The sequence below is a fragment of the Hydra vulgaris genome, chromosome 15 (assembly GCF_038396675.1).
Source record: "Hydra vulgaris chromosome 15, alternate assembly HydraT2T_AEP".
In the NCBI taxonomy this organism is placed as follows: domain Eukaryota; kingdom Metazoa; phylum Cnidaria; class Hydrozoa; order Anthoathecata; family Hydridae; genus Hydra; species Hydra vulgaris.
The window spans coordinates 8,315,844-8,339,000 of record NC_088934.1 but is presented as its reverse complement, the minus strand read 5'-3'; the positions used below and the strand labels follow the sequence as shown (position 1 = coordinate 8,339,000).

The 23,157-nt window shown below is 28.7% G+C and overlaps 1 protein-coding gene across 1 annotated transcript in view; it reads right to left on the bottom strand.

Moving 5' to 3' along the window:
- Nucleotides 1-23,157, bottom strand: part of LOC136071976 (uncharacterized protein KIAA0513-like) — a 79,983-nt gene that overhangs the window by 16,331 nt on the left and 40,495 nt on the right. Inside the window, exons 8-10 of the mRNA XM_065818731.1 lie at nucleotides 20,321-20,398; nucleotides 6,859-6,936; nucleotides 2,309-2,403 (exon numbers count right to left, since the gene is read on the bottom strand). Of these exons, the coding sequence (XP_065674803.1) occupies nucleotides 2,309-2,403; nucleotides 6,859-6,936; nucleotides 20,321-20,398 (251 nt within the window). The remainder of the gene's footprint in view (nucleotides 1-2,308; nucleotides 2,404-6,858; nucleotides 6,937-20,320; nucleotides 20,399-23,157) is intronic.

Below are 23,157 nucleotides of genomic sequence, written 5' to 3'. Positions count from 1 at the left end.
ACCAAAAAAGTTGAAGCAATAAAAAATTTTCCAAAACCAACAAATATCACGTCTTTACGTAGTTTTCTTGGCATGGCCCAGCAATTAGCAAAATTTAATCCATCGTTTGCTAAAGTAGCTGAACCCTTGCGAGATCTTTTGAGTTCAAGATCAGCATGGTTTTGGACTGAAAATCATACTAGAGCATTCAATGAGGTAAAAAATAGTTTAACCAATCCACCCATTTTGGCACACTACGATGTTAAAAAACCTGTAAAAGTAAGAACAGATGGAAGTTTATTAAATGGACTTAGCGTAATTGTTTACCAGAATCATAATGGTATATACAAACCAATTGATTGTGCATCTAGATTTCTTATGACAACTGAAAAAAATTATTATCCAATCGAAATGGAAATGTTAGCAGTAACATGGGGGTGCACACACATGTCAAAATATTTGTATGGTTTGCCAAATTTTATATTAGAAACAGATCACAAACTTTAATTCCAATATTAAATTATCGCTCACTAATTGATATGTCTCCAAGAATTCAACGTTTAAGAATGAAGTTATTAAGATTTTCATTTACTGCAGAACATGTTGCAGGCAAATCTATTACTGATGCAGATGCAATGTCTCGTGCACCTGTATCTAATCCTACCAAAGACGATGAGATTGCAGAAAATGATCTCAATGTGTATGTAAATTCAATAATAAAATTGTGCCTGCTACAGAGAGTTGTTTAGAAGAAATTAAGCAAAAAACTGCAGAAGATGAACTTTTAAACCAATTGCAAGAAAGTATCATTTCTGGATGGCCCAATTCCAAAAAATACTGTCCGGCGAATCTCCAACCTTATTGGGATATTAAAGATGAAATAGTTAAAATCGATGGACTCTTATTATATCAAAATAGAATAATAATCCTAGTTAGTATGCGAAAAGAAATTCTTTCAAAATTGCATGAAGGTCACTTGGGAATGGAGAAATGCAAACGTCATGCACATCAGAGTGTGTTTTGGCCAGGTTTAAATAACCAAATTGAACAGTTAATTCGAAAATGTGAGGCATGTATAAAGTATCTCCCATCAAAGCCAAAAGAACCTCTCCTAATTCCTGATGTCCCAACACGACCATGGCAAAAACTTGGAACTGATTTGTTTCAGTGGGCTAATAAAAACTATTTAACTATTGTCGATTATTATAGCTTGTGAACTGAGGTGTTTCTGCTTTCAAGTACTGGATCAGGAAATGTTATACAAGCATGCAAAGAATCTTTTTCTAGAAATAGTATCTCTGAGGAGTTGGTGTCAGATAATGGTACACAATATAGTTCGAAAGTGTTTCGTCAATTCTCTCAACAATGGCAATTTAAGCACATAAAAAGTAGTCCACACTATGCACAATCGAATGGTTTAGCAGAGGCAACTGTAAAATCAGTAAAACTGTTGATAAAGAAATGCTATATGCCAAATGAGGACATTTATAAAGGTATCTTAATTTTACGTAATACTCCAATAAAATGTGGTTTATCTCCAGCGGAACTATTACATGGGCGTCAACTGAGAGATAACTTACCCAGGTTTCAATCTCGAAATAAAGAACAGTCAAAACTTGCAAGAGATATACTCAAAGAGAGAGTTCAATCTAAAAAATACTATGATAAAATTATTGGTGTTTTTGAACCATACGTCTATAGACAAGGCCAAACTGTTGCAATTCAAAACGAAGTAACTCGTAAATGGAGTCTTAGAGGTAAAATAATGAAATGCTTTGCCCCTAGATCATATGAAGTAAAATTAAATCACAATCGACATATCCTTCGTCGAAATCAGATTCAACTTAGAAAAGTTTATGCTATATCTGCTCCATGCCTGACTCGGGATAATGTGGCTATAATGCACAGAGGACAAACTACTCTTTCGTTTGAAGAATGCAATAGTGGTACAACGTCATTGGAATTGGAGAGCGAGAATAATAAAATAATTAAAGAGAACAATTTAGTTGAAAATACAAAAGAAAATCAAACAATTCGATTATCAAGTCGTGGACGAAGAATAAAGAATAAAATATCACTCGATTATGAAGATTTATGAGTTAATTTGATTTCTTGACATTTATATATATAGTTTGTTTATTAGGGACATGTGTCATATTATTATACATGTATATATATACGGCCCTATCTTATATATCGGTGCCGGTCTTAAAGAGAATATATTATAAACACAACACCCTACTTTATTTAAACATGGAACAAGGCATGTATATAAAAAAAACTTCTATTTAAATATATCAAAAATTCAAAACCGTTTTTAAAAAATTACCTGCACTTAAGTCTCCAATAACACTCATTTTATGTAAAAAATTTTCTCGTTCCACTTTACCAACATCAAATGATTTCATCATATACAGAAAAGATCTAAAAAAAGTTTAAAAGAAAAAATTCAAAAATTATAGAATCAAAAAATGTTATTAATTACACAGGTCTACAAAAAAAAACATTTTTCTGTTACATAAGATATTTAAACTGATTTTTATGTATTCTTTAATGCTGATTTCAAATCTGAACTTTGTTTTTGTCTAGTTTTTTTGTAACTTCCAATTTTTCAAAAATAAGGTTTTTTGTAGGCATTTTTATGAAAACTTGGTGACCAAGGTAAAAATTGTGCACCACATGCTGTGTGCCATATTTTCAAAAAGAGTCTTCGAGATTGAACAAAATGTAAAAGAAAAAATTTACATTTTAGAGTCCCCATGGTGTGGAGAGAATCACTAAACCACATTGACAAATGCTGTTTTTTATAATATCTCTCTGCCTTATCAATATCTCTGGTATTGGAAAAATAAGGTGGCAAAAAATAGCCAATCACAACATTCCTTCTGCTATTAGATCAATTTAACATTTTGAAAAGATTCAATTTCCAATTTTTAAAGGTTTATTTTCGTCAGATGATGAACAAAGCATGTCTGCTACGGAAACAGAAGAATTTATACCAAAATTTGAAGAATTCTTTAATGCGAAACCTTTAAAAATGCCTCAGTGCTTTATTCAGATAAAGCTGAATGACTTTGTGAATGATTTGGGACTTTCTAAGCAAGCAGCAGAACTATTAGCCTCTTGATTAAAGGGAAAACCTTTCTGGCAGCTTTGCAAAAGTTTCCTACGGAATGAAAACTGTTTATCTCAAAGCGAAGCCTCAAATGTTGCCTTTTGAACAATAGTAATATTTTTTGTTCTTTACCAATTGACCACTATTTATTTGCAAGAGATTTACCATGACATTGAAATGGTGCTTAACTTGATTAAACATCCAGAACACAGCTGGATTATTTGTGTAGATCTAAAAATGGTTAACTTTCTCTTTGGTCAGGAGAAAGGTTTACTAAATTATCTATGCTGTGGGATAGTCGAGCGAGAAAACAACATTGAATAAAAAAGGAATGGCTAATTCACAAAACTCTCACAGTGGGCATATTAAAAATTGTAAATAAACCCATTGTTAGTAAAAATAAAATAGTTTTTCCATCACTCTTAAACTTGGTTTCACAAAACAATTTGTTAATTTATTTTTATTTGCTGAAAACTGATAATTTTTGTTTTCCGTATTTAGTTAAAACATTACCTGATTTGTCATTAGAGAAAAAAAAGCTGGAGTTTTTTATTGGTCACAAATCCGGCTTCTTATAAATGATAAAGAACTTGTTTAAACAATGGAGAGCAAAGAGAAAACTACATGGTTGCTGTTTGTGGATGTTGTAAAAAAAATTCTTAGAAATAAAATAGCTAAAAACTATGCAGATTTAATTGATAGAATGTTAAAAGCGTTTTATGATTTGGATGTAAAACGAGTATAAAACTTCATTATATAAATATTCATCTTTCTGAGTTTTCTGAAAATGTGAGTGAAGAACAAAGAGAGCAACTCCATAAAGATTTTAAGACCATTGAAAAATGCTATCAAGGACGCTGGGACAAACACAAGATGGCAGACTACTGTTGAAGCATCGAGATCAGGAAAATCGAGGTTTAATTAAGAATTAATCGAGGTTTAATTGAGAGTTAAGAAGAAAATCAAGGATTAATCGAGATGTATCAGGAAAAGTTTATAAAAGAAAGAGCAACAAACAAAAGTTTCTTACTGAATAAATATTCTTTATTAGACAATATTGTCTGCAACATCATTTAAAACTAAAATTTACATTATATTTTAGATATAAATCAACAAAATGTTTAATAGTATTATTAAAAAAAAAAATTAAATGATATTAATTTGTTTTATTTTTACATTCAACTACTATAATACTTTTAAATATTTATATCTCTTAATACTCAGGGTAAGGTCTTAAATTAGTTCATCATCATTATTACCATCATTGGTCTAGATATTTTTTATTAAAAAAAATTTAAATCATTCAAACTATACCCTTACATTTATAAATGAATTTAAATGTGTTTTAGAGAAATACCTTAATAATTACCTTAAAATTTAGTCAACTACCTAAACTTTGCAAAATAAAAAATTGGTTATTGCAAAAAATCTGTAGCTTGCTTATAACTAGCTTGTAGTCTATTGTTTTTTGTCTTTTTTTTTTTTTTTGAAATTTATATTTTATTCTATATATTTAGCTTATTTTATCTATCTATTTATCTATCTATCTATCTATCTATCTATCTATCTATCTATCTATCTATCTATCTATATATATATATATATATATATATATATATATATATATATATATATATATATATATATATATACATACATATATATTAGCTTTATTTTATTTTAAATTGGTTTTATTATTTGGTGTTGAACTCACATATCTCACTATCCTCATTTTTTTTTTAAATATTAGTGCTTTAAAAATTTGGGTGAAGTTAGGGCTTTGGCTGTTTGTAGTGTGTCCTTTTTTACTGCAGTATGGAGTAGACATTATTCATGGGGTAAAGCATAAATGGCGATGATGTATATCTGGTAAGATAAACTAGATATTGGTGCTGAGCCTCTTCGATATGCTGGTAATAATGAACGCGATTCTGAGAAGAAGTTTATTACCACCAATACATAAAATATGATTGTGCAATAAAGTTCTTTATCTTATACCTCCTATCATTTTATCTTATACCTCCTATCATTTTATATTTTATCTTATACCTCCTGTCATTTTAAATTTATTTATTTTAAATATTGATATATCTATGCATATGTATAGTTGTTTTAAAGTACGTTAAACTTTTGTATTAATGAAGATTTATGTTTCCTTATGTGTCCTACTTTGTTTTAGGTATACTTTAGCGATAAATTTTTCGTTGACTATGATTTGTGTATAAGCTTTTTCTTAAAATAAATCTGTGATTATTCTGAACAAAGAACTCTGTTTGTTTTCCTTTGTTTTAATTATTTATCCTTCTTTATAAAAAAAAGTTTTTCAAATATAACAAAAATATATTTTAATGATGTAATGAAATTAGTAATCTGTTGAGTAATATGATGATAACATTGTTGTACTTTTGCCAACAGAGATGTCAAGTTATTGACAATCATTAAAAGAAAACAAAAACAAGAGCTTTTCAAACTGACTGCCATCACAGGGTTCTCAAAGAAAAATAAAATTAAAGTTTCAGGGCTTTCCAGGACCATTTTCCTATTTTCCAGGATATTTGGTTATAAAATTATAATATTTCTCCCCCATTTTAATGTAAAATCCTGAAAAAAATTTCAGGACTTTTAAGGGCTTTAACTTTAAAAATTTTGGATAAATGAAGTCCTTAAAAGTCAGAACATTTTTCAATTGAAAAAAAGCAATTGAAAACATTGAAAAGATTTTTGAACAATAATTTTACTTAAAACTCCATACTAAAGCTAATAAATATATATTTAAGGCCTTTATCTTTCTTCAATATCTCATACAATGTAAAGCATAAAATATTTCTTAAAAATAAACTTCATTAAGACTTGATTTTTAAAAAACTAAAAATGCAACATTTAGCTTTATTAATATGACAATATCATTAAAGGATAATATCCGATCTAAAATGATGTCAGATCTAAAATACAAGTTTTCAACCTAAAGTGGCTTATTGATACTAAAAGCACGCTCAAGCGATCACTGTGAGATCTGTGTGAGAGCACAAAAGCTAGCTTAAACGCTTTCCAACCTCTTCATAAGCCTTATTTTTCCCAATGATAAAGAAAAAAAAAATTTGTTAGAGAAAAAAATCAATCAAGGTGATCACTGTTGACATCATGTCAAAATTCCGAAAAGAATATTTATTGATGTCAACATCTTCAAATAGTTTTCAATATTGTTTAAAGCCGCTGATAAAGTGCATTACATTTCTTTAAGGCATCTTTAAGAATAAATTGGCTTGACAAATCTTAAAAAATGAGATAGGTATAGGTGTTAAATTTCTGATACAAAGAAATTTAACACCTATACCTATCTCATTTCAAAGAAATTCAATTTTGCTGGTAAAATAGAATCATGTATTATTGCTGTTAATCTCTGCCATATATATATATATATATATATATATATATATATATATATATATATATATATATATATATATATATATATATATATATATATATATATATATATATATTTCAAAAACTGTATTATGAATAAAAACCTAAATTTTAACTAAAGTTGACAGTGACTAGTTATTTAGTGACTTGATACTAACACTAAACACATTTTCTTAATTTAAATTAAAGAAATGCTCCACTAATTTAAAAGAATAATTCAACTTAAAAAAAAAATAACAAAATTTTATTTTGAAAAATACTACTTTCATATTTGGGAGCATATCTTGGGTACATCTGACATATCAATAATACAAAGAAATACAAAACACATGACTTACACTAGATGAGCATAAGTGGAGTTCTCTTCACCAGTCTCAAAATCTTTTCGTTGTTCATTACTCATAGAATTCCATTCTCTATATAAAGTTAAACACCCAATTAATAATCTATAGGATGCCTGTAACTGATTTCATTTATAACTGATTTCATTTTTATATTATATTAATTTATTTGCAATGCTAATAAATTTTTATTTTACAACTTAGATAACAGACAGGTTATTTACAAACTTGGTTATACTGCAAGAATGAACAAGTAAAAACTTTTTTAGGTTTTTACTTGTTTATAATCTATATGAGCAGCTTATTTTAGTAAACTTACTTATAATTGTATAAGTAATATATGGGTCATTCCATGCCAAGTGGTGCAAATTTTAATGAGGTCCCTCATGGATCATCTCAGATTTTATTGAATTTTTTTGATTTTGTACATATATATGTTAAAAGCATGTTTTGAAAATTTTAGATCAATATCTAATATGGTTCTTGAAAAAACGCTATTTAAGTAGTGGGCTATTTTGCATAAAATTTCACTCTACAAGAAAAAAGGGTTTTTTCATCATTTTTAACAGCCAATAACTTTTGAACAAGTTAGTTTTATACTTCAATTATTATAAGATAGCAAGTGTGCTGTGGATACTTTGAAAAAAGAAAAAAATATTATTTCTGGCATCTTAACTTTTTCCATAATGGCGGGCTAAAGTTGATTTTTTTGTTTTAAGAATAAGTTTTTTTGTGATTTTAAAGACCTTAATCTTAAAAACTAGTTACAAAGTTAATACAAATCAAATTGCCTGCTGATCTACATGTGGTGGATAAACATTTTTAAAAAAATCAGTTGATTAAAGAGCTGCATTCAAAAGTTATAGGTCTCCAAAATGAGTCAGATCGAGATTTTCGTAAAATTGATCTGTGATGCAAAGCATCTGTTACCTAAGATGGCACTTTTTTTTTTTAATAAAATTTTTTATACGCATCAATTAAAGACTGTTAATTAATAAAAACCAAAAAAATTAATTGGCGCTTATTTATAACCCTCAAAAGGTAGTCTCTAAAAGTCAGGTAAATTTTCCATAAAATTCTGAAATTGACATAATAAATAAATGCATTGAATTATATAATGTTATTTATTATGAAATATCAATTAAAAAATATCAATGCTTAAAGCCTTTTAATCCCTCTAGATAAAGAACTTTTAAATCCCAATAGATAAAGTCCCCTCCCCTCTGTCCCCTCCCCTCTTTATAATACAATAATTTTTTTAATGAAAAACAAACAAAATGTTTTTAAGAAAATAAACAAAAATAATAATATTTACAAAAAGTTAAATTTCTCAAATAATAAAATAATCTCATTGATTTCTTTTAAGTCAATACTATAAAATCTTCCACTGTTTGACTGGACTTTAAGAGATTGCACTTTGCATAAAATATGCATTAGAGGTACCCAACAAAGATCATCTCTGCATGGCCACATAAACTTGTTACATAAAGACTTTTTCATGAATTTCATATTAAGATCTTGATGCTCTTCTGAAATACTAAGAATATTTCCTAAATACCATTGAGCATCGTAAACGCAGGCCACATATTCTCCTGGTGAGTAACTGGAAATTTTATTAATATAAATTCTGCAAGTAGAAAAATCCACATTAGTGCAAATAATATCAAATGAGACTCTTCTTATTTTTATTGAGGTAAGTGACATTGGGATAAAACTGTGGTGGTTTCGTGTCCCAGGTATTGTCAAACAAGAACGATATCTCTCTTCCAAATTGAAGTTTGTAGTATGTGTTTCTATTGAAACTTTGTCAACAAAAAAAAAAGATATTCCTTTGACGTGTTGAACACACCAGTTGTACATTTTGCTTGGTGTGTCAATAGGATCGTTTAGTGATTGTAGACTGGCTCGTGCAACAAGACGTTTCACTGTTCCACCAACACCATCACAAGGACTTTTACCATGCGATGTTGCAAAAAAGTGCCACTCTGCAGTCATGTCAAAATCGTGTTTATGGTAGCATAAGTTGATAAGATTTTTGTAATTTTTATATTGTGATGCAGCTCCATCACTAAAATAGATAATGTGTTCAAATGTTTGTAATAGTTTAAATTTATCAATAACATTACCGATAAAGCAATGAACAGCATCTGTTCCATGTTTCAGATGATCTGATATAACACAATAACTTTGACTATCAAGTTTTCCATCTTTTATAAAATACGCAACAAAGGGGTGCACAGTTGCTTGGCAGTTATTCCAGTGAAAACCTTGCACTGCATCCTGTATTAGAAAACTATAGTTTTCTGCAAAGTCAAGAAGAACCAAAGCTTGATTTTCTTTTAAATTAGTTTTCAAATGTTGGTAGTAGGTGGCTTGACTTTTTGATATAAAATGATGCACTCGTAAACTATCTAACTGTTCATAAACCATTTCAATAAATTCATCTAAAGGTAGAGTTGCTGGTACTAAAGTACATTGGTAATTTGATTTTTGCCATTGATAAAAGTTAACTTCACTAATTTCTTTTTCTGTAAACAAAGTGTCAATGTAGTCTAACAAAACCTTTTTAGCAGGACATTTATCGCAGCTATGCAGCATACAATCTCTATTTTCAATGCTACAAACCATTAATTTTAATAAGATTTTGTAATCAGAAATTCCAGGAATTTTCTGTACAAGGAGCTTTACATTTTGATGGTACTGGCAAACACAAACTGCATGCAGACCAGAAGCACCACCCACAGGAATGCACCACTTGGGCCTTAGCTCACAAAATTTTGAAAATCCAACTTTAAGATAATTATATTTCTTTTTAAACTCAATATGTAGCTCTTTCATATTGACTAGTAGAAGGCACTTTTGGATATGTTGCTTTTTACTATCTACTTTAACTGAAACAAACTCTTTTTTTCCTGGACAAACCCTTGAATATTCATCGCATTCGTAGAAATGAACAACCTCTGTAATTACATCTTCGCTTAGTTTTCTACCCGATTTTGGAGAAGGTTTTGATAGTATTCCACTTTTTTTACTTAATTTTCTGGCTTGTACTACAGATCTTTTTGAAGTAAAAAAAAACTTCTGAGTTTTCTCTATTGACCAACTGTCTGGAGTGAGTGTAAGAAGTGTGATTTTTTCAGAATTTGACAATGTTTTTTCAAATTTTGACTTAATTTGAGTCATAATATTGTCTAAATCTGTGTTTGTTTTTTTCAAACATTTTTTTGAGGGTGATTCAATTCCACAAAGTGCAGCTATTTCTAAACCTAGCACATTGGCAACAGCCTTTTGTGTATGAGCTCTTATGCTATCAATTTTACGCTTTCCATATGCAACTCTATCTTTTTTTGAAACAAGTTTTAGAGGTGAGCATCCAAAACTTGCAATACTTGAATTAAGATCTTCTTTTAATGTATGGTTGTCAACATAAATTTCTTTTTCTTGGAGTTCATTTTCTTTTGTATTATGTTTGCAATTCAGAACTTTTCTGCAACTAGTGCAAATTTTTTGACCAGGTATTAAACCAAAATCTTTGGCATATGAAAGACTGATAACTCTAAGAGAATCTAAAAAATAACGGAAATAATTATTAAATATTTTTTTTTTTATTTATTTAGTGTTATTAAGGTATTTTTATTAAATTAAGATATTAAATATTGAAACTTACTTTTCACATTTTTTGTGTGCTTGTTCAACGGATTACAACAATACCTGCGATGTTCATTCTCATACCTCGACAAGTAAACTTTCTCGTGATAGCTACAAATAAAATCTATGGGATTTATTTTGCTTCTCAAAGAAATAAGCTTTTGGTTTAGTTTAGACAGTTCTTGGTAGCGTTTACTTTTATTAGATAGATAGCACTGTTCATTTAATGCTTTACCAATACAGCAAGTAGAAAGCTCAGGCATATTACTTATTATTAATTAGTTCTAAAATACAACAATTTATTTGGTTTCATTAGTACTTTTTAGATTGACATACTGGTAATATAGAATTAAATGAAACAATAACTAAACTTTTAAAAAGTAATAATTTTTTATGGAAAATTTACCTGACTTTTAGAGACTACCTTTTGGGGGTTATAAATAAGCGCCAATTAATTTTTTTGGTTTTTATTAATTAACAGTCTTTAATTGATGCGTATAAAAAATTTTATAAAAAAAAAAAAGTGCCATCTTAGGTAACAGATGCTTTGCATCACAGATCAATTTTACGAAAATCTCGATCTGACTCATTTTGGAGACCTATAACTTTTGAATGCAGCTCTTTAATCAACTGATTTTTTTAAAAATGTTTATCCACCACATGTAGATCAGCAGGCAATTTGATTTGTATTAACTTTGTAACTAGTTTTTAAGATTAAGGTCTTTAAAATCACAAAAAAACTTATTCTTAAAACAAAAAAATCAACTTTAGCCCGCCATTATGGAAAAAGTTAAGATGCCAGAAATAATATTTTTTTCTTTTTTCAAAGTATCCACAGCACACTTGCTATCTTATAATAATTGAAGTATAAAACTAACTTGTTCAAAAGTTATTGGCTGTTAAAAATGATGAAAAAACCCTTTTTTCTTGTAGAGTGAAATTTTATGCAAAATAGCCCACTACTTAAATAGCGTTTTTTCAAGAACCATATTAGATATTGATCTAAAATTTTCAAAACATGCTTTTAACATATATATGTACAAAATCAAAAAATTTCAATAAAATCTGAGATGGTCCATGAGGGACCTCATTAAAATTTGCACCACTTGGCATGGAATGACCCATATGTAATCTGCAAATAAAGCCACTAAGTGAGATTATCAGAAAATAATAATAAAAATAAGATACAATATTTAAAGCACATTTGAAAAAAAAAAAACAACCATGACATCTCTCTTAAGACAGCTAAAGGGCATGCATTCCAGACCTCTAATTGATAAAACTCATTTAAAACTGTAATATTTCATCAAAAGAAATAAATTTTTTTTATATAAATATAACTTTTTGAAGAACTGTTACATTAGCTGTAACTTTTCAGAATATTGTAGAAACTTCCAGAATGTTCTAAAAACTTGAAGAATTTTCTAAAATGCGACAGTATATTCTGGTACCTTCCTGAATGTTTGACACAAAAAAAAATTGTGCGGTTCTGGGATGGAATGGAAATTTCAAAATAGTTGACTTCTCTCAAATAAATAGAAAATCAACAGAAACTATCAAAAAGCCTCTTAATTAAAAATTCTCCCTGGATAAATGACACAGTAGCGAGGGTAACTGGATTAATGACAATAGATTTTGCAGTTTGTTTGTTTTTTAAATTCTAATTTACTCCCAACAAGATTGCAAACAACCACTATTAAGTTGGGAATTACTAGGAAAAAAAAGAATAGAGTTATAGAGCAAGGAAACGATTTACACCTATACAAAAACAGTCCCAACCTAAATTTTGAGGACCAAAAAAACGACCGATGGGGCATTAATCTGCAAGGTCTCAGGTATCACCAGATGTAAAAATTAAAATCTAATCTCTATAGCCAAAGGAGAAAAACACATTTAAAGTTTATAGCACTTTGCGCTATTGATCGCAGTTGGAGCCCCGTTATAAATCTGTTTTTTTTTTTTTTCACTTTTGGGTTATGGAGTTTTTAAAAAGTATCAAAAACTCTTTACATATATGTGCTGGCTATAACCTGATAAAAAATCAGCTCTTTAACACTTGTGGTTTGTGCACAGGGACCTAAAGTATAGGGTATGGCACTAAAAGCCTCTTTAAAAAGAGACAACGGATGCTTTACATTTTTATTATCGACTATGGAAGTTTCAAAACTTAATAGAATGAAGCCTTGACATGTGTCTTTCAGGCAAAAAAATATAAGCAAGATATCTTTTATCTGTGCAAAGATATAGCTGTCAAAGTAGGAATCTCGCCTTTGAAAAAACGACCAAAATATAGCAGCTTTTTGTGGTTTGTATGTTTTTTAAAAATTCAAAGTTATCTTTTTTGTCCAAGTTTATATAAAATATGGGGTAGAAAACACATAGCTAGAGGCATTTTTACTAATTGTTCTGAATTTAAAACACATAAAAACCTCTTTATATTTTAGTTGTTAAACCCACAGGTTTTTTGTTTTTGTTTAAAATGATCGACCAAATATTGGAAATACACACAATAATAACAACTTTTTTTAATTTAAATAAGAAATATTTCTTTACTGAAATGGGTTTTAACAAGATATCAAACAAAAGAAAATCCCATTTAACCTTAATCTCCAATTAAAAAAACACATACAACAGACATGAAATGATTTCCTTTAAAAAAAAATTTCTTTACGATGGTGTTATGATGTTTATTACTTTTTCTTCGAATTGCTGTTGAGTTTTTTATTTAGTACTTGCAAAATAAGATATATACTTCTGAATAATATTTTGTAATCTTATGATATTTTATGAAACTATAAATAAATTAATATAGTTTATAACATAAACAAAAATTTCAGACAAGAATGTTTCTCATCAACAAATGTTATTTCAAGTATTTCTTGATAAGAAATATCTTATCAACATTGTTGATAACATTATGTTGATAAGAATATTTCTTATCAACAAATATTATTTTAAGCAGTCAAAATGTTATTCTAGAATTTCATTCTAGAAATCACTGTTTGACTGCTTAAAAAAAGTGAATTATTTAAAAAATCGAATTTAAAGATGCTTACTGTTATAGTCAATAACACATTTCAGTAACTGGCCTCCATAACCAAGGTGATCAGGGTTTCTTTTGTACCTAGCCCATTGAGCACTGAAGATTAAATGCAAGGCTTCTGTTGATTGCTCACTAAAAATGCCTTACCCTTTAGAGCAGTATATTCAGGAACATGGTAGAACACTGCATGGGCTTTTGGGGTGACTGAAACTGGGAGTTGAAGATATGAGTTCTTAAAGACTTTTATATGTTGAACATATGCACTATCTATTGTCCTTCCAAAACAGGAGTTAACAACACTCTTAAAATGTTGAAATGTTTTCACAAAACCAAGCATATGGTCTGCCTTTTCTCTTTCAACAATTCTTTGCAAAACATCCATATTCTTCAAAAGCTTATGACAATCATTCCCAACAAACTCTCCACCATGATAAGGTTGTAATTTCAATTTGAAAAGTAATGGCCAATCTTTACCTTTAGGCCATATCTTAAGAATTAATTTGTAAAGATGATTTACAATTCCAAGGAGAAGATAAAGTTCCATTGGGGGAATAAACTCAATAACTTATTTGACACCTTCTTGGTCAAACAATGGGTTATGAACAACATTATGAAAATTATTTGCGCATATTTTTCCATTGTCTTTCTCAGTAAATGCTTTGTATTGCATCCTAATGGATCTGAAGTTTGTTTGGAGTTCCCTATTCTTTGAGGTCACTAGATTTAACATCACACCAACAGCAAGGGTGTTTGCTTGAGTGAGACTGAATGCCACAGATTATATTGGCTTATATTGGCTGTTTCATGTCACATGCAATAAAGAAAGGCACATCAATTTTCCCAAATAAACTTAAATTTTTTTTGACATTTTCATAAGCTTCTGAAACATTTTTAACAACAGCAACAAGTAGCTGATGCTTGGCACTTGTTTCTTTCCATGTTTTACAATCAGTAAGCTTTTGTCATTTGAGGCTGAACTTGTTTTGACATTTTGACATCTACCATTAGAGATAACACTCAAGCTGAACTTGAGGAAAGATTCTTCACCATCAATTCCTAGTTTGATGAGAGGTGGTGAATTGCTCTAACTCTGAGAATTGAGTTATGAAAATCCCTGAACTCTTGCAGTGAACAACCTTTGCCGAATAATCAGTTTTTGTTGATGGCCTTGTAAGTAAGATTTTGGAAACTTTAAATAAACTTTCAACCTTTCAACCAGCCATTGTAAAATTTTCCCTAAATTTTGCTTCAACAATTTTTGAATTTGTAGTCTTGTTTAATGTTACAGCCAGTTCTTGCATCTATTTATTTGAAAGACCAGTATTGATTTATACATGAACCATGTACAAAGTAGTTAGAGAAGTTCTTGATATGCACTGAGCCCTGGAGGGATCTGGGGTAGTAGTTAAAGCTAAACCAGTTTCTCTGCTCAATCTAATTGTGCCCTGTGGAGAGGATACCTTTCGAGCTATTACAGAGGACGCAATTTTTTCAGTAGTTCTGGAATCAGTTGCTATCATTATCTTTAAGTTTTCAAACTTGGTGGCTTGTGGACAATCATGTGTTATTCCTCTTCTAACTACACTTAGACAGCTTGAGCATAATTTATCAAAGCTACTTAATGGTTCTTTCAAATCTTGATTGGTTGAAAAAGTGAGCTTTGTAGAATATCCTTTTAGTTGGCCAACCTGGAAAAGTAAACAAACAGAAGAATCAAATCCTCTGGTCTGTGGTCTAATAATCACTTTGTTAAAGTCATGTAGCTTGGAAAGAAGCAAGTTTTTATCTCCTTTGCCATGCTTTTGTACTATTGTTCTGCAGGAATTGCATATCCCTAAAGGAACTCTATCATCCTTAAAATCAATGGAATTTCCAGGAAAAATAACTAGTATTCTTTCCTTGATGAAATCAGAAATATGCCTGTCACATTTTGAAAAACAAAAGAAGCATACAGATTGCCGACAATCTAGATGAGTTTTTCTTTTATATGGTATTTCAGTGGTTTAAAAACTGATCTTTGAAAAATAACTTCAGTACAAGCTTGTGTTGGTAAAAATTATTTTTAGTTGTTTAGGTTGTTGACTGCTTAAATGAAACTACTTTGATGTTGTGGCTTTTCCTGTAAAATAAGTTACATTTGTTTTCACAATTTTAAATAGTAGAAAAAACTTGGTCAAAGCAATAAAAGATTTTAGGAGATAATTCAATAAAAGAAAAAAAGTACAACAAAGTTATACATATTTGATTTATATAAAAAAACTTGATTCTAACATTAATTTTGGAACTATTTTATAAATTACCAATTAATTTTAAATTTACAATTCTAAAGTAATTTTTACAATATGAAAAAAAGTTTTTATTATATCTAATATTTGGTCAATCATTTTAAACAAAAACAACAAAGCAAACCTGTGGGTTTAACAACTAAAATATAAAGAGGTTTTTATGTGTTTTAAATTCAGAACAATTAGTAAAAATGCCTCTAACTATGTATTTTCTGCCCCATATTTCATTTAAACTCGGACAAAAAAAGCACTCTTTTTGCAGACAAAGTACACACAAATGTGAAGTCGAACAACCATAGAATCCCATATCCATTAGTCACATGATATTGTTACTGAAGTACTTATTTGATGTAACTTTAAATCTTTAAAAAACATACAAACCACAAAAAGCTGCTATATTTTGGTCGTTTTTTCAAAGGCGAGATTCCTACTTTGAGAGCTATATCTTTGCACAGATAAAAGATATCTTGCTTATATTTTTTTGCCTGAAAGACACATGTCAAGGCTTCATTCTATTAAGTTTTGAAACTTCCATAGTCGATAATAAAAATGTAAAGCATCCGTTGTCTCTTTTTAAAGAGGCTTTTAGTGCCATACCCTATACTTTAGGTCCATGTGCACAAACCACAAGTGTTAAAGAGCTGATTTTTTATCAGGTTATAGCCAGCACATATATGTAAAGAGTTTTTGATATTTTTTAAAAACTCCATAATCCAAAAGTAAAAAAAAAACAAAAACAGATTTACAACAGGGCTCCAACTGCGATCAGTAGCACAAAGTGCTATAAACTTTAAATGTGTTTTTCTCTTTTGGCTATAGAGATTAGATTTTAATTTTTACATCTGGTGATACCTGAGACCTTGCAGATTAATGCCCCATCGGTCATTTTTTTGGTTATCAAAATTGAGGTTGGGACCATTTTTGGATAGGTGTGTTCTGTCAATCATTTCCTTGCTCTATAACTCTATTCTTTGATAGACAACAGAGTCTGCAATAAAGATTCTGATGATGTTTCAGATCTCCTGACGATGTTTTAGATCTTCTGACATTGTAAGTTGTATGAGTCAGGAAAACATGAAGATGGGAGAGAGTTCCAAAGGGTTGAAGTGGGCGGGAAAAAACTAGACAAATAAAAGTTTGCGGAGCATGTTAGAACAGATACAGTAAAACGGATGTGACTTTATCTCTTTCCCTTCTAAACGGCCCACCATGGGCTGTGGGGAGAATTTTTTTTTAAACTTATTTAAACAAAGACTAAGTAATATAAAAAAGACCAAGTAATAATAAAAATATGACAAACAATCATAAATATAATGAAAATACTTGTTTGATTTTAAACATTTAACAATTGTTTGATTTTAAATATTTTATTCACAAAGTCAAAATACCACTAATTGACAAAAATTAGTTAACAACTGTCTATTTAATCAGTTATTTAGTACACACTTAATCAGTTAACAACTGTTTATTTAAGCAGTTAAATATTGTCCATAGTTATTATAGTAATTATTTTTCTTTTTTAATAGATAGTACTACCTTAAGTATTTGTGTATTAATATTAATTTTTTCTAAGAAATTACACAGCAAAATTGTAAATCCATTGTCTATAGTTTAAGAAATTTATTTCTTAAAACAAGAAATATATTTCTTGCTTTAAGAAATAAATTGTGGGGTATGAAATTTTTGTGAAAAAATATCCTACCCCACAATTGATTCACAGCAAAATCCAATTTTTAGCCATAGGTTGTACCAGATCAACTATTTGCTGGCATATCCTATCACAAGATTTAGGAAAACCACTTGAGTGTCAAAAAGAAATACTTCTAACTTACACTTTAAAAAAGAGGCCTCGAATTTCAAATATGTTTAATTAATGAGTAAAGAGTTCATAAAAAAATCAAACAAATTGGTTTATTGTTTACACAAAACCATTCAAAAAGTCAATTTTATGTTATGAGTTAAGTAAATTTTATGCTTTAAGTGAGTCAAGTCAATTTCATGCTATAAATGAACAAAAAAACCATACAGTAACTTATAACTCTTCAATAAAAACTTTTATTAAAAAATTGTAAATATATCTAAATGTAAATTATAAATATTCTGATTTAATTGTTAATGGAAACCTGGTGCATCAACAGACCATCATTGAAGGTCAAACATTACAACAAATCAAAACATAAGAAGAAGGGTTGGTATTTCACCAAAAGGTGTGAGTAATCCACACCAGACTAACTAAAATAGCTATCAACAAAGAAATGTACCACAACAACTGTATAATCATGTAATTAAAACTGTATAATCATTTAATTGCATAATCATTTAACAGTTAATACCATTTATTCGGGAACATCAATGAAATATATATATTTTGGCCTGATTTAGCTTCATTACACAATTGTAAATCAGCCACATATTGGCCACAAGCACAAAAAATATTACTGGTATTGAAAAAGTTAAATCCAGCTCTCATCAGAAGCTCATCTTATTAAGGAGCTCTTAAACATAAGATGTAAGTGGATGACAAAGTGTAACTTTTACTAACTGAAACCCAGGATCAAATATTTCCAGAGATGTAAATTTAGGTCTTACAAAAGTCATCTTTAGCAACACATTAAAGCTAAAAAACCAGTAATGCCAATTATAAAATTATTATTCAGTCAGTTTTGCAAAGTCACACACTTTTATTTTAATTTTGCAAAGTCACACACTTTTATTTTAATTTTGCAAAGTCACACACTTTTATTTTATATGCTAACTGCCAAAAATCAGTAACAAATATAAAATAATGTTTCAACAAAAAAGCAAAATCACATATCATCTCTAGAACACTAAAGATTAAAATATTTACTTGAAAAATAAATTGAAAAATGGTTGAAAAAAATAATTGAAAAACCATAAACCCTCTTCTAACTCTTTAACTGAAAATTATTAATAAAACCAATATTAACTGAAATAAAAAAAAAGCTTCTAAACTCATTTCTACTTATTTCTACAAGTTTTAATTTTAAGTTAATTCAGTATTTAATTTATCTCAAATAAAAATTATCTGTTAGTGACTACTCTGTAGTTTTAGATTTAATTTAAACCTTGCATTTAATTTATTTGCATTTAAACTTTCAAAATTAAAATGGTTTCTTACATGGAAATGACAAAATAATTCTGCTGTTTTAAAAAAAATTTCTTACAAAATAAAAAATTTCCATCTGTATTTCTTTTTCTCTTGAAAGTATTTGTTAGTACATTTGAGTATTTTCAATGAACTAAATAAAGCTATAAAAAAGAACATTTACCTAGGTTTCAATTCTATGTGAGGTACTGTCAGAAAATCTGTTTTTTGAAAATGAATAAACAAATAGTGATCTTTTGCTAAGACCGTCTGATATTTTTAAAGCCTAGAAATATAGAATTCAAACATACTTTTTTAAAAAATAAAATGCCATTTGGGTGATGAAACTTGTTTGTTTTTGGATGTTTCCTGCTTCCTCAAAACTTTTTTTTTTTTAAATAATCAAAAGTAATTACATATGTGTATATTTATTAAAACTCCATGTATAATGTTATATAAGCAATGAATTCCATATAATTTAGCAAATAGTTTTTCATAACTTATTTTTAAATATGTTATGATATTATTTTTCTTTAAATTTTACTCTAATAATGTGCGAAGAACAGGTATTTAAAAATCCTGTCTTCAAGCTTAGGATCCCTGTCTAAGTAAATTTAATTCCAAAATTGCGGGATTAAAAAGCACAGGATTACAAACTTTGAACTTTAACTAACTTCACCTAGGATGTTGATAGCCAAACTAAAAAGCGCAGCTGCAAACATTCGCAAGAATGTGGCTATCAATATTTGCAATCCTGAGCGCAAAATATTTTTAAAAATTTCTAATTTTCTCACAAAACAAAAAAATGTCTTTACATTAAAAGCTTTTGCATTCATTACCAAAACAAAAGCAAATTTACTTTGAGGCAGAAAATCTTAATTTATTTTTGTATTGGTTTGGAAAAAAAAGATATTGTAAACTCTATTTTTATCATACTTCTGATCAATCAATAGACCACATTAACTCTATAAAGTTATTAAAAGAATTTTACTTTCGACTAAATTGATGTTAACTAGTTAACTAAAAAAATTATATAAAATAACTTCTTTGTTTCAAAATATATTCACAATAATATAACTAATTTAATGCAATTTAATAATAATTTAATTAATTATGATAATCATGATAATTTAACTACAATATGACTAGAATTCAAGAGTTTGAAAAGACAAATAAAATTCATTAAGATTGAAATAACTTTATAAAAGTAGTGTTTAACACATCTAAAACGTGTATGTTTTAATATCCTTTTTAGATTTCCTGAGACGCATATTGTACTCATTGGATATGCATACTTCAGACTCCCTAATTAGTTTAGTTCATTTTTAGGCCACCTATTTAAATTTAATATATTGCAGTGCACACAAACAGACTTACATTAAACCATTTGTCCGCTTCATTCGATCATCATGTATGGCATGCAGAAAAGCAGCATTCCAAAATCTCGGTGATTTCCTTTATTTAAAAAAATAATAAAAATTGAAAGTAAAGTATTAAATTAATAAGAGTATTTCCCAAAAAAAAAGACTTTTGAGAAAGATTTTTTTTTAATACAATGTTGTTTCAATTTTCAATTTAACTCAATCTTAAAATTCCAAAAAAAAATTGCTAACCAAAAGAAGTTGACCAATAAAGGTCCTTGTTAACTAACAGATAAAGCCCCACCAAACTCAGTACTTTCAAACTCGGTATTAAAAATTCATAAAGAAATGTTGATAAACACTAATGTATTTATATTGATATCAATCTATTTGTAATATACAGAAATTTTTATTTTTTATGTCTTTTTAAGGTTTTTTTAAATCACTCGTTCCAGTAGATTGACATTAGACACTCATTCCAGTAGATTGACATTAGACAAATAAAAGGGTTAAAAACATTTGTTTTTTAAAACTGTAAAAAATTCTAAAAATGATGAGATTCTAAACCTTAAGCAACGTTTTAAGCAACTAAATATATTTTGAAGAAATTTTAAATCCAATTATAAATTGAAAACCTAATTATAAATGGTTATCATGTAAAAGGCAAATCAGGGGTTAACCAGGGACAATTTTTGAAGATATTTTTGTTTCTGTGTTCAAATCATCATAACTTTTGCAAAAAACTTATAGCAAACACTATAACTTTAACAAAATATAAGCACACAAATAATTTACAACTTTTGACAGAAACCTCTATGAAAACTCATGTATGTAATGATCTCGATGACAACCTGTGTATGTGATGATCTCCACGAGAACCCATAATGTGATGATCTCTATGACAACCCATGTATGTGATGATCTTTACAACAACCTATATATGTGAGAAACTTGTTTGAAATAAAATAATCTCTCCTCTACTGTCATGCATAAACCTTAACATTTTGATAATTATAAGTACCAATAATTGATACTGAAATTTATACTATGGTCAGAATTTTATGCATTTTTGGAAAGCCATAGTTCCCATTAATTTATTTAATTTTTCAATTTTTTATATATATATATATTTTTCTTTTTCTTTTTCTTTTTTGATTTCAATGCTTAGATTAAAATTTGTGTGCACTTAGTTCAAAAAATTTCTTGAAGACTGAATCAGAAATTAAATGGATTTTTGATGTATGAAACTTTCCTCTTTCAATAAGGGGAAAGTTTTATACATCAGATGTATGAAACTTTTCCTCCTTCCATAAGGCAAAAGAAAGATCAAAGAAAGATGTTGACCTTACTGTCACCAAATCCTCCAATTTCAACTGTTCAGATACTCTTATCAACTTTGGGGAAGTAAAGCCAATTAGTATATGCAAAAAAAAACAACCCACATCCCTGGTAGTACCGCGCTCAACTTGTTTCTCTGCGCAGCAGTCTTGTTCGTCAAGTTTCGTGTTTTGGAGTTATAGAGTTGAGAGAGGGTTATAACCACAATTAAGTTGCCTCCTCGTCTGTAGTGGCCTTCTGGGCCTTGGGGAGGCGAATTAACAAAAAAAAAAAAAAAAAAATTCTTTTTATCTTTAGAAGTTATTTCTTGTTCCTTTAAATTTATAAGCAGTTTTACGGATTTAATAATTTAATTTTTTAATAATTTTTTTACTTTTTCCAACCCCTCAGACGTTTTTTTTTTCTTTTTCTGATAATACAATAAAATAAATTTTAACAAAGCTCTTTATCCAAAAATATTGAAAGAATAAAAGCCTATGTTTCTCGTTTTAAATAATATAAAATATACAATATAAACAATAAGAAACTAAAAGATAGTAAGGCTATTACTTTAACCCTTAATTTGTACCATCTTTTCTTTGATTGTTGACACTATTTTCTAAAAGGGCATCTCAACCAGGTGTTCAAAGACAAACTAGAGGTGCTTTAAAAATGTTTCATGTGCCTTGCTGACAAAAGTCTTGTTCAGATTTGATAAAAATTTCCTATGCGATCCATATTTTCTTTTGATATATCAATGTTGGACAACATTTTGCTGTCCCAAAGCAGCAAAAACGGTAAGCAAAAATTACTTTTCATTAATTGCAGCAAAAATAAAATTCATTCTTTTATTTTTATGGATCAATTGAATTTCAAGATAATGTTATTTTTGAAATGTATAACAGCTGGCAACAAACAGCTCTACAGACTGGGAAACAAATGCAATCTAAATCAAGTTTAAATTGCATTTATTTTCCAATCTGTAGAGCTGTTTGATTTTTTCCAAGAGTTATTGGATTGTTTTGAAGTCTAACACAACTAAGTTTGAGTTTGCTTATACTTTTCCTCTTCTTTTCACTCCAAACTAGGTGCCAACAAAAAAAAAATTGTTTTTCATACCTCATTTTCACCTTTCTCTCTTTTTCTTTCACCAAATGAAAAAAAACTTTCTCCTATACCAAATGAAAAAAAACAACCACAAACAGTGGAGCAATAATTGTACAAACTTTAATTTATGGGACCAAGTAGTTTAGTGTACAATAAGCACGTTAAGCAAAAAAAAAAAGATTTAAAAAAAAATTATGATGTAGGAATAAACAATTTTTAACAATTTTTGGGCACACAATTATTTTTTCTTAAAAACGCAGATATTTTAAAAAAAGTAGTGAAAGTGCTTGTATTACCCAGACCAGAAATTTGAGAGTATGAACACTTTAAATTAGACCATGAAAATAAAATTAAGTAAAGAAATACAAACCTGATAATTAGAGCTAATTTGTGGAGAATGATGATTTGTTAGTAACAAAACTTATGATT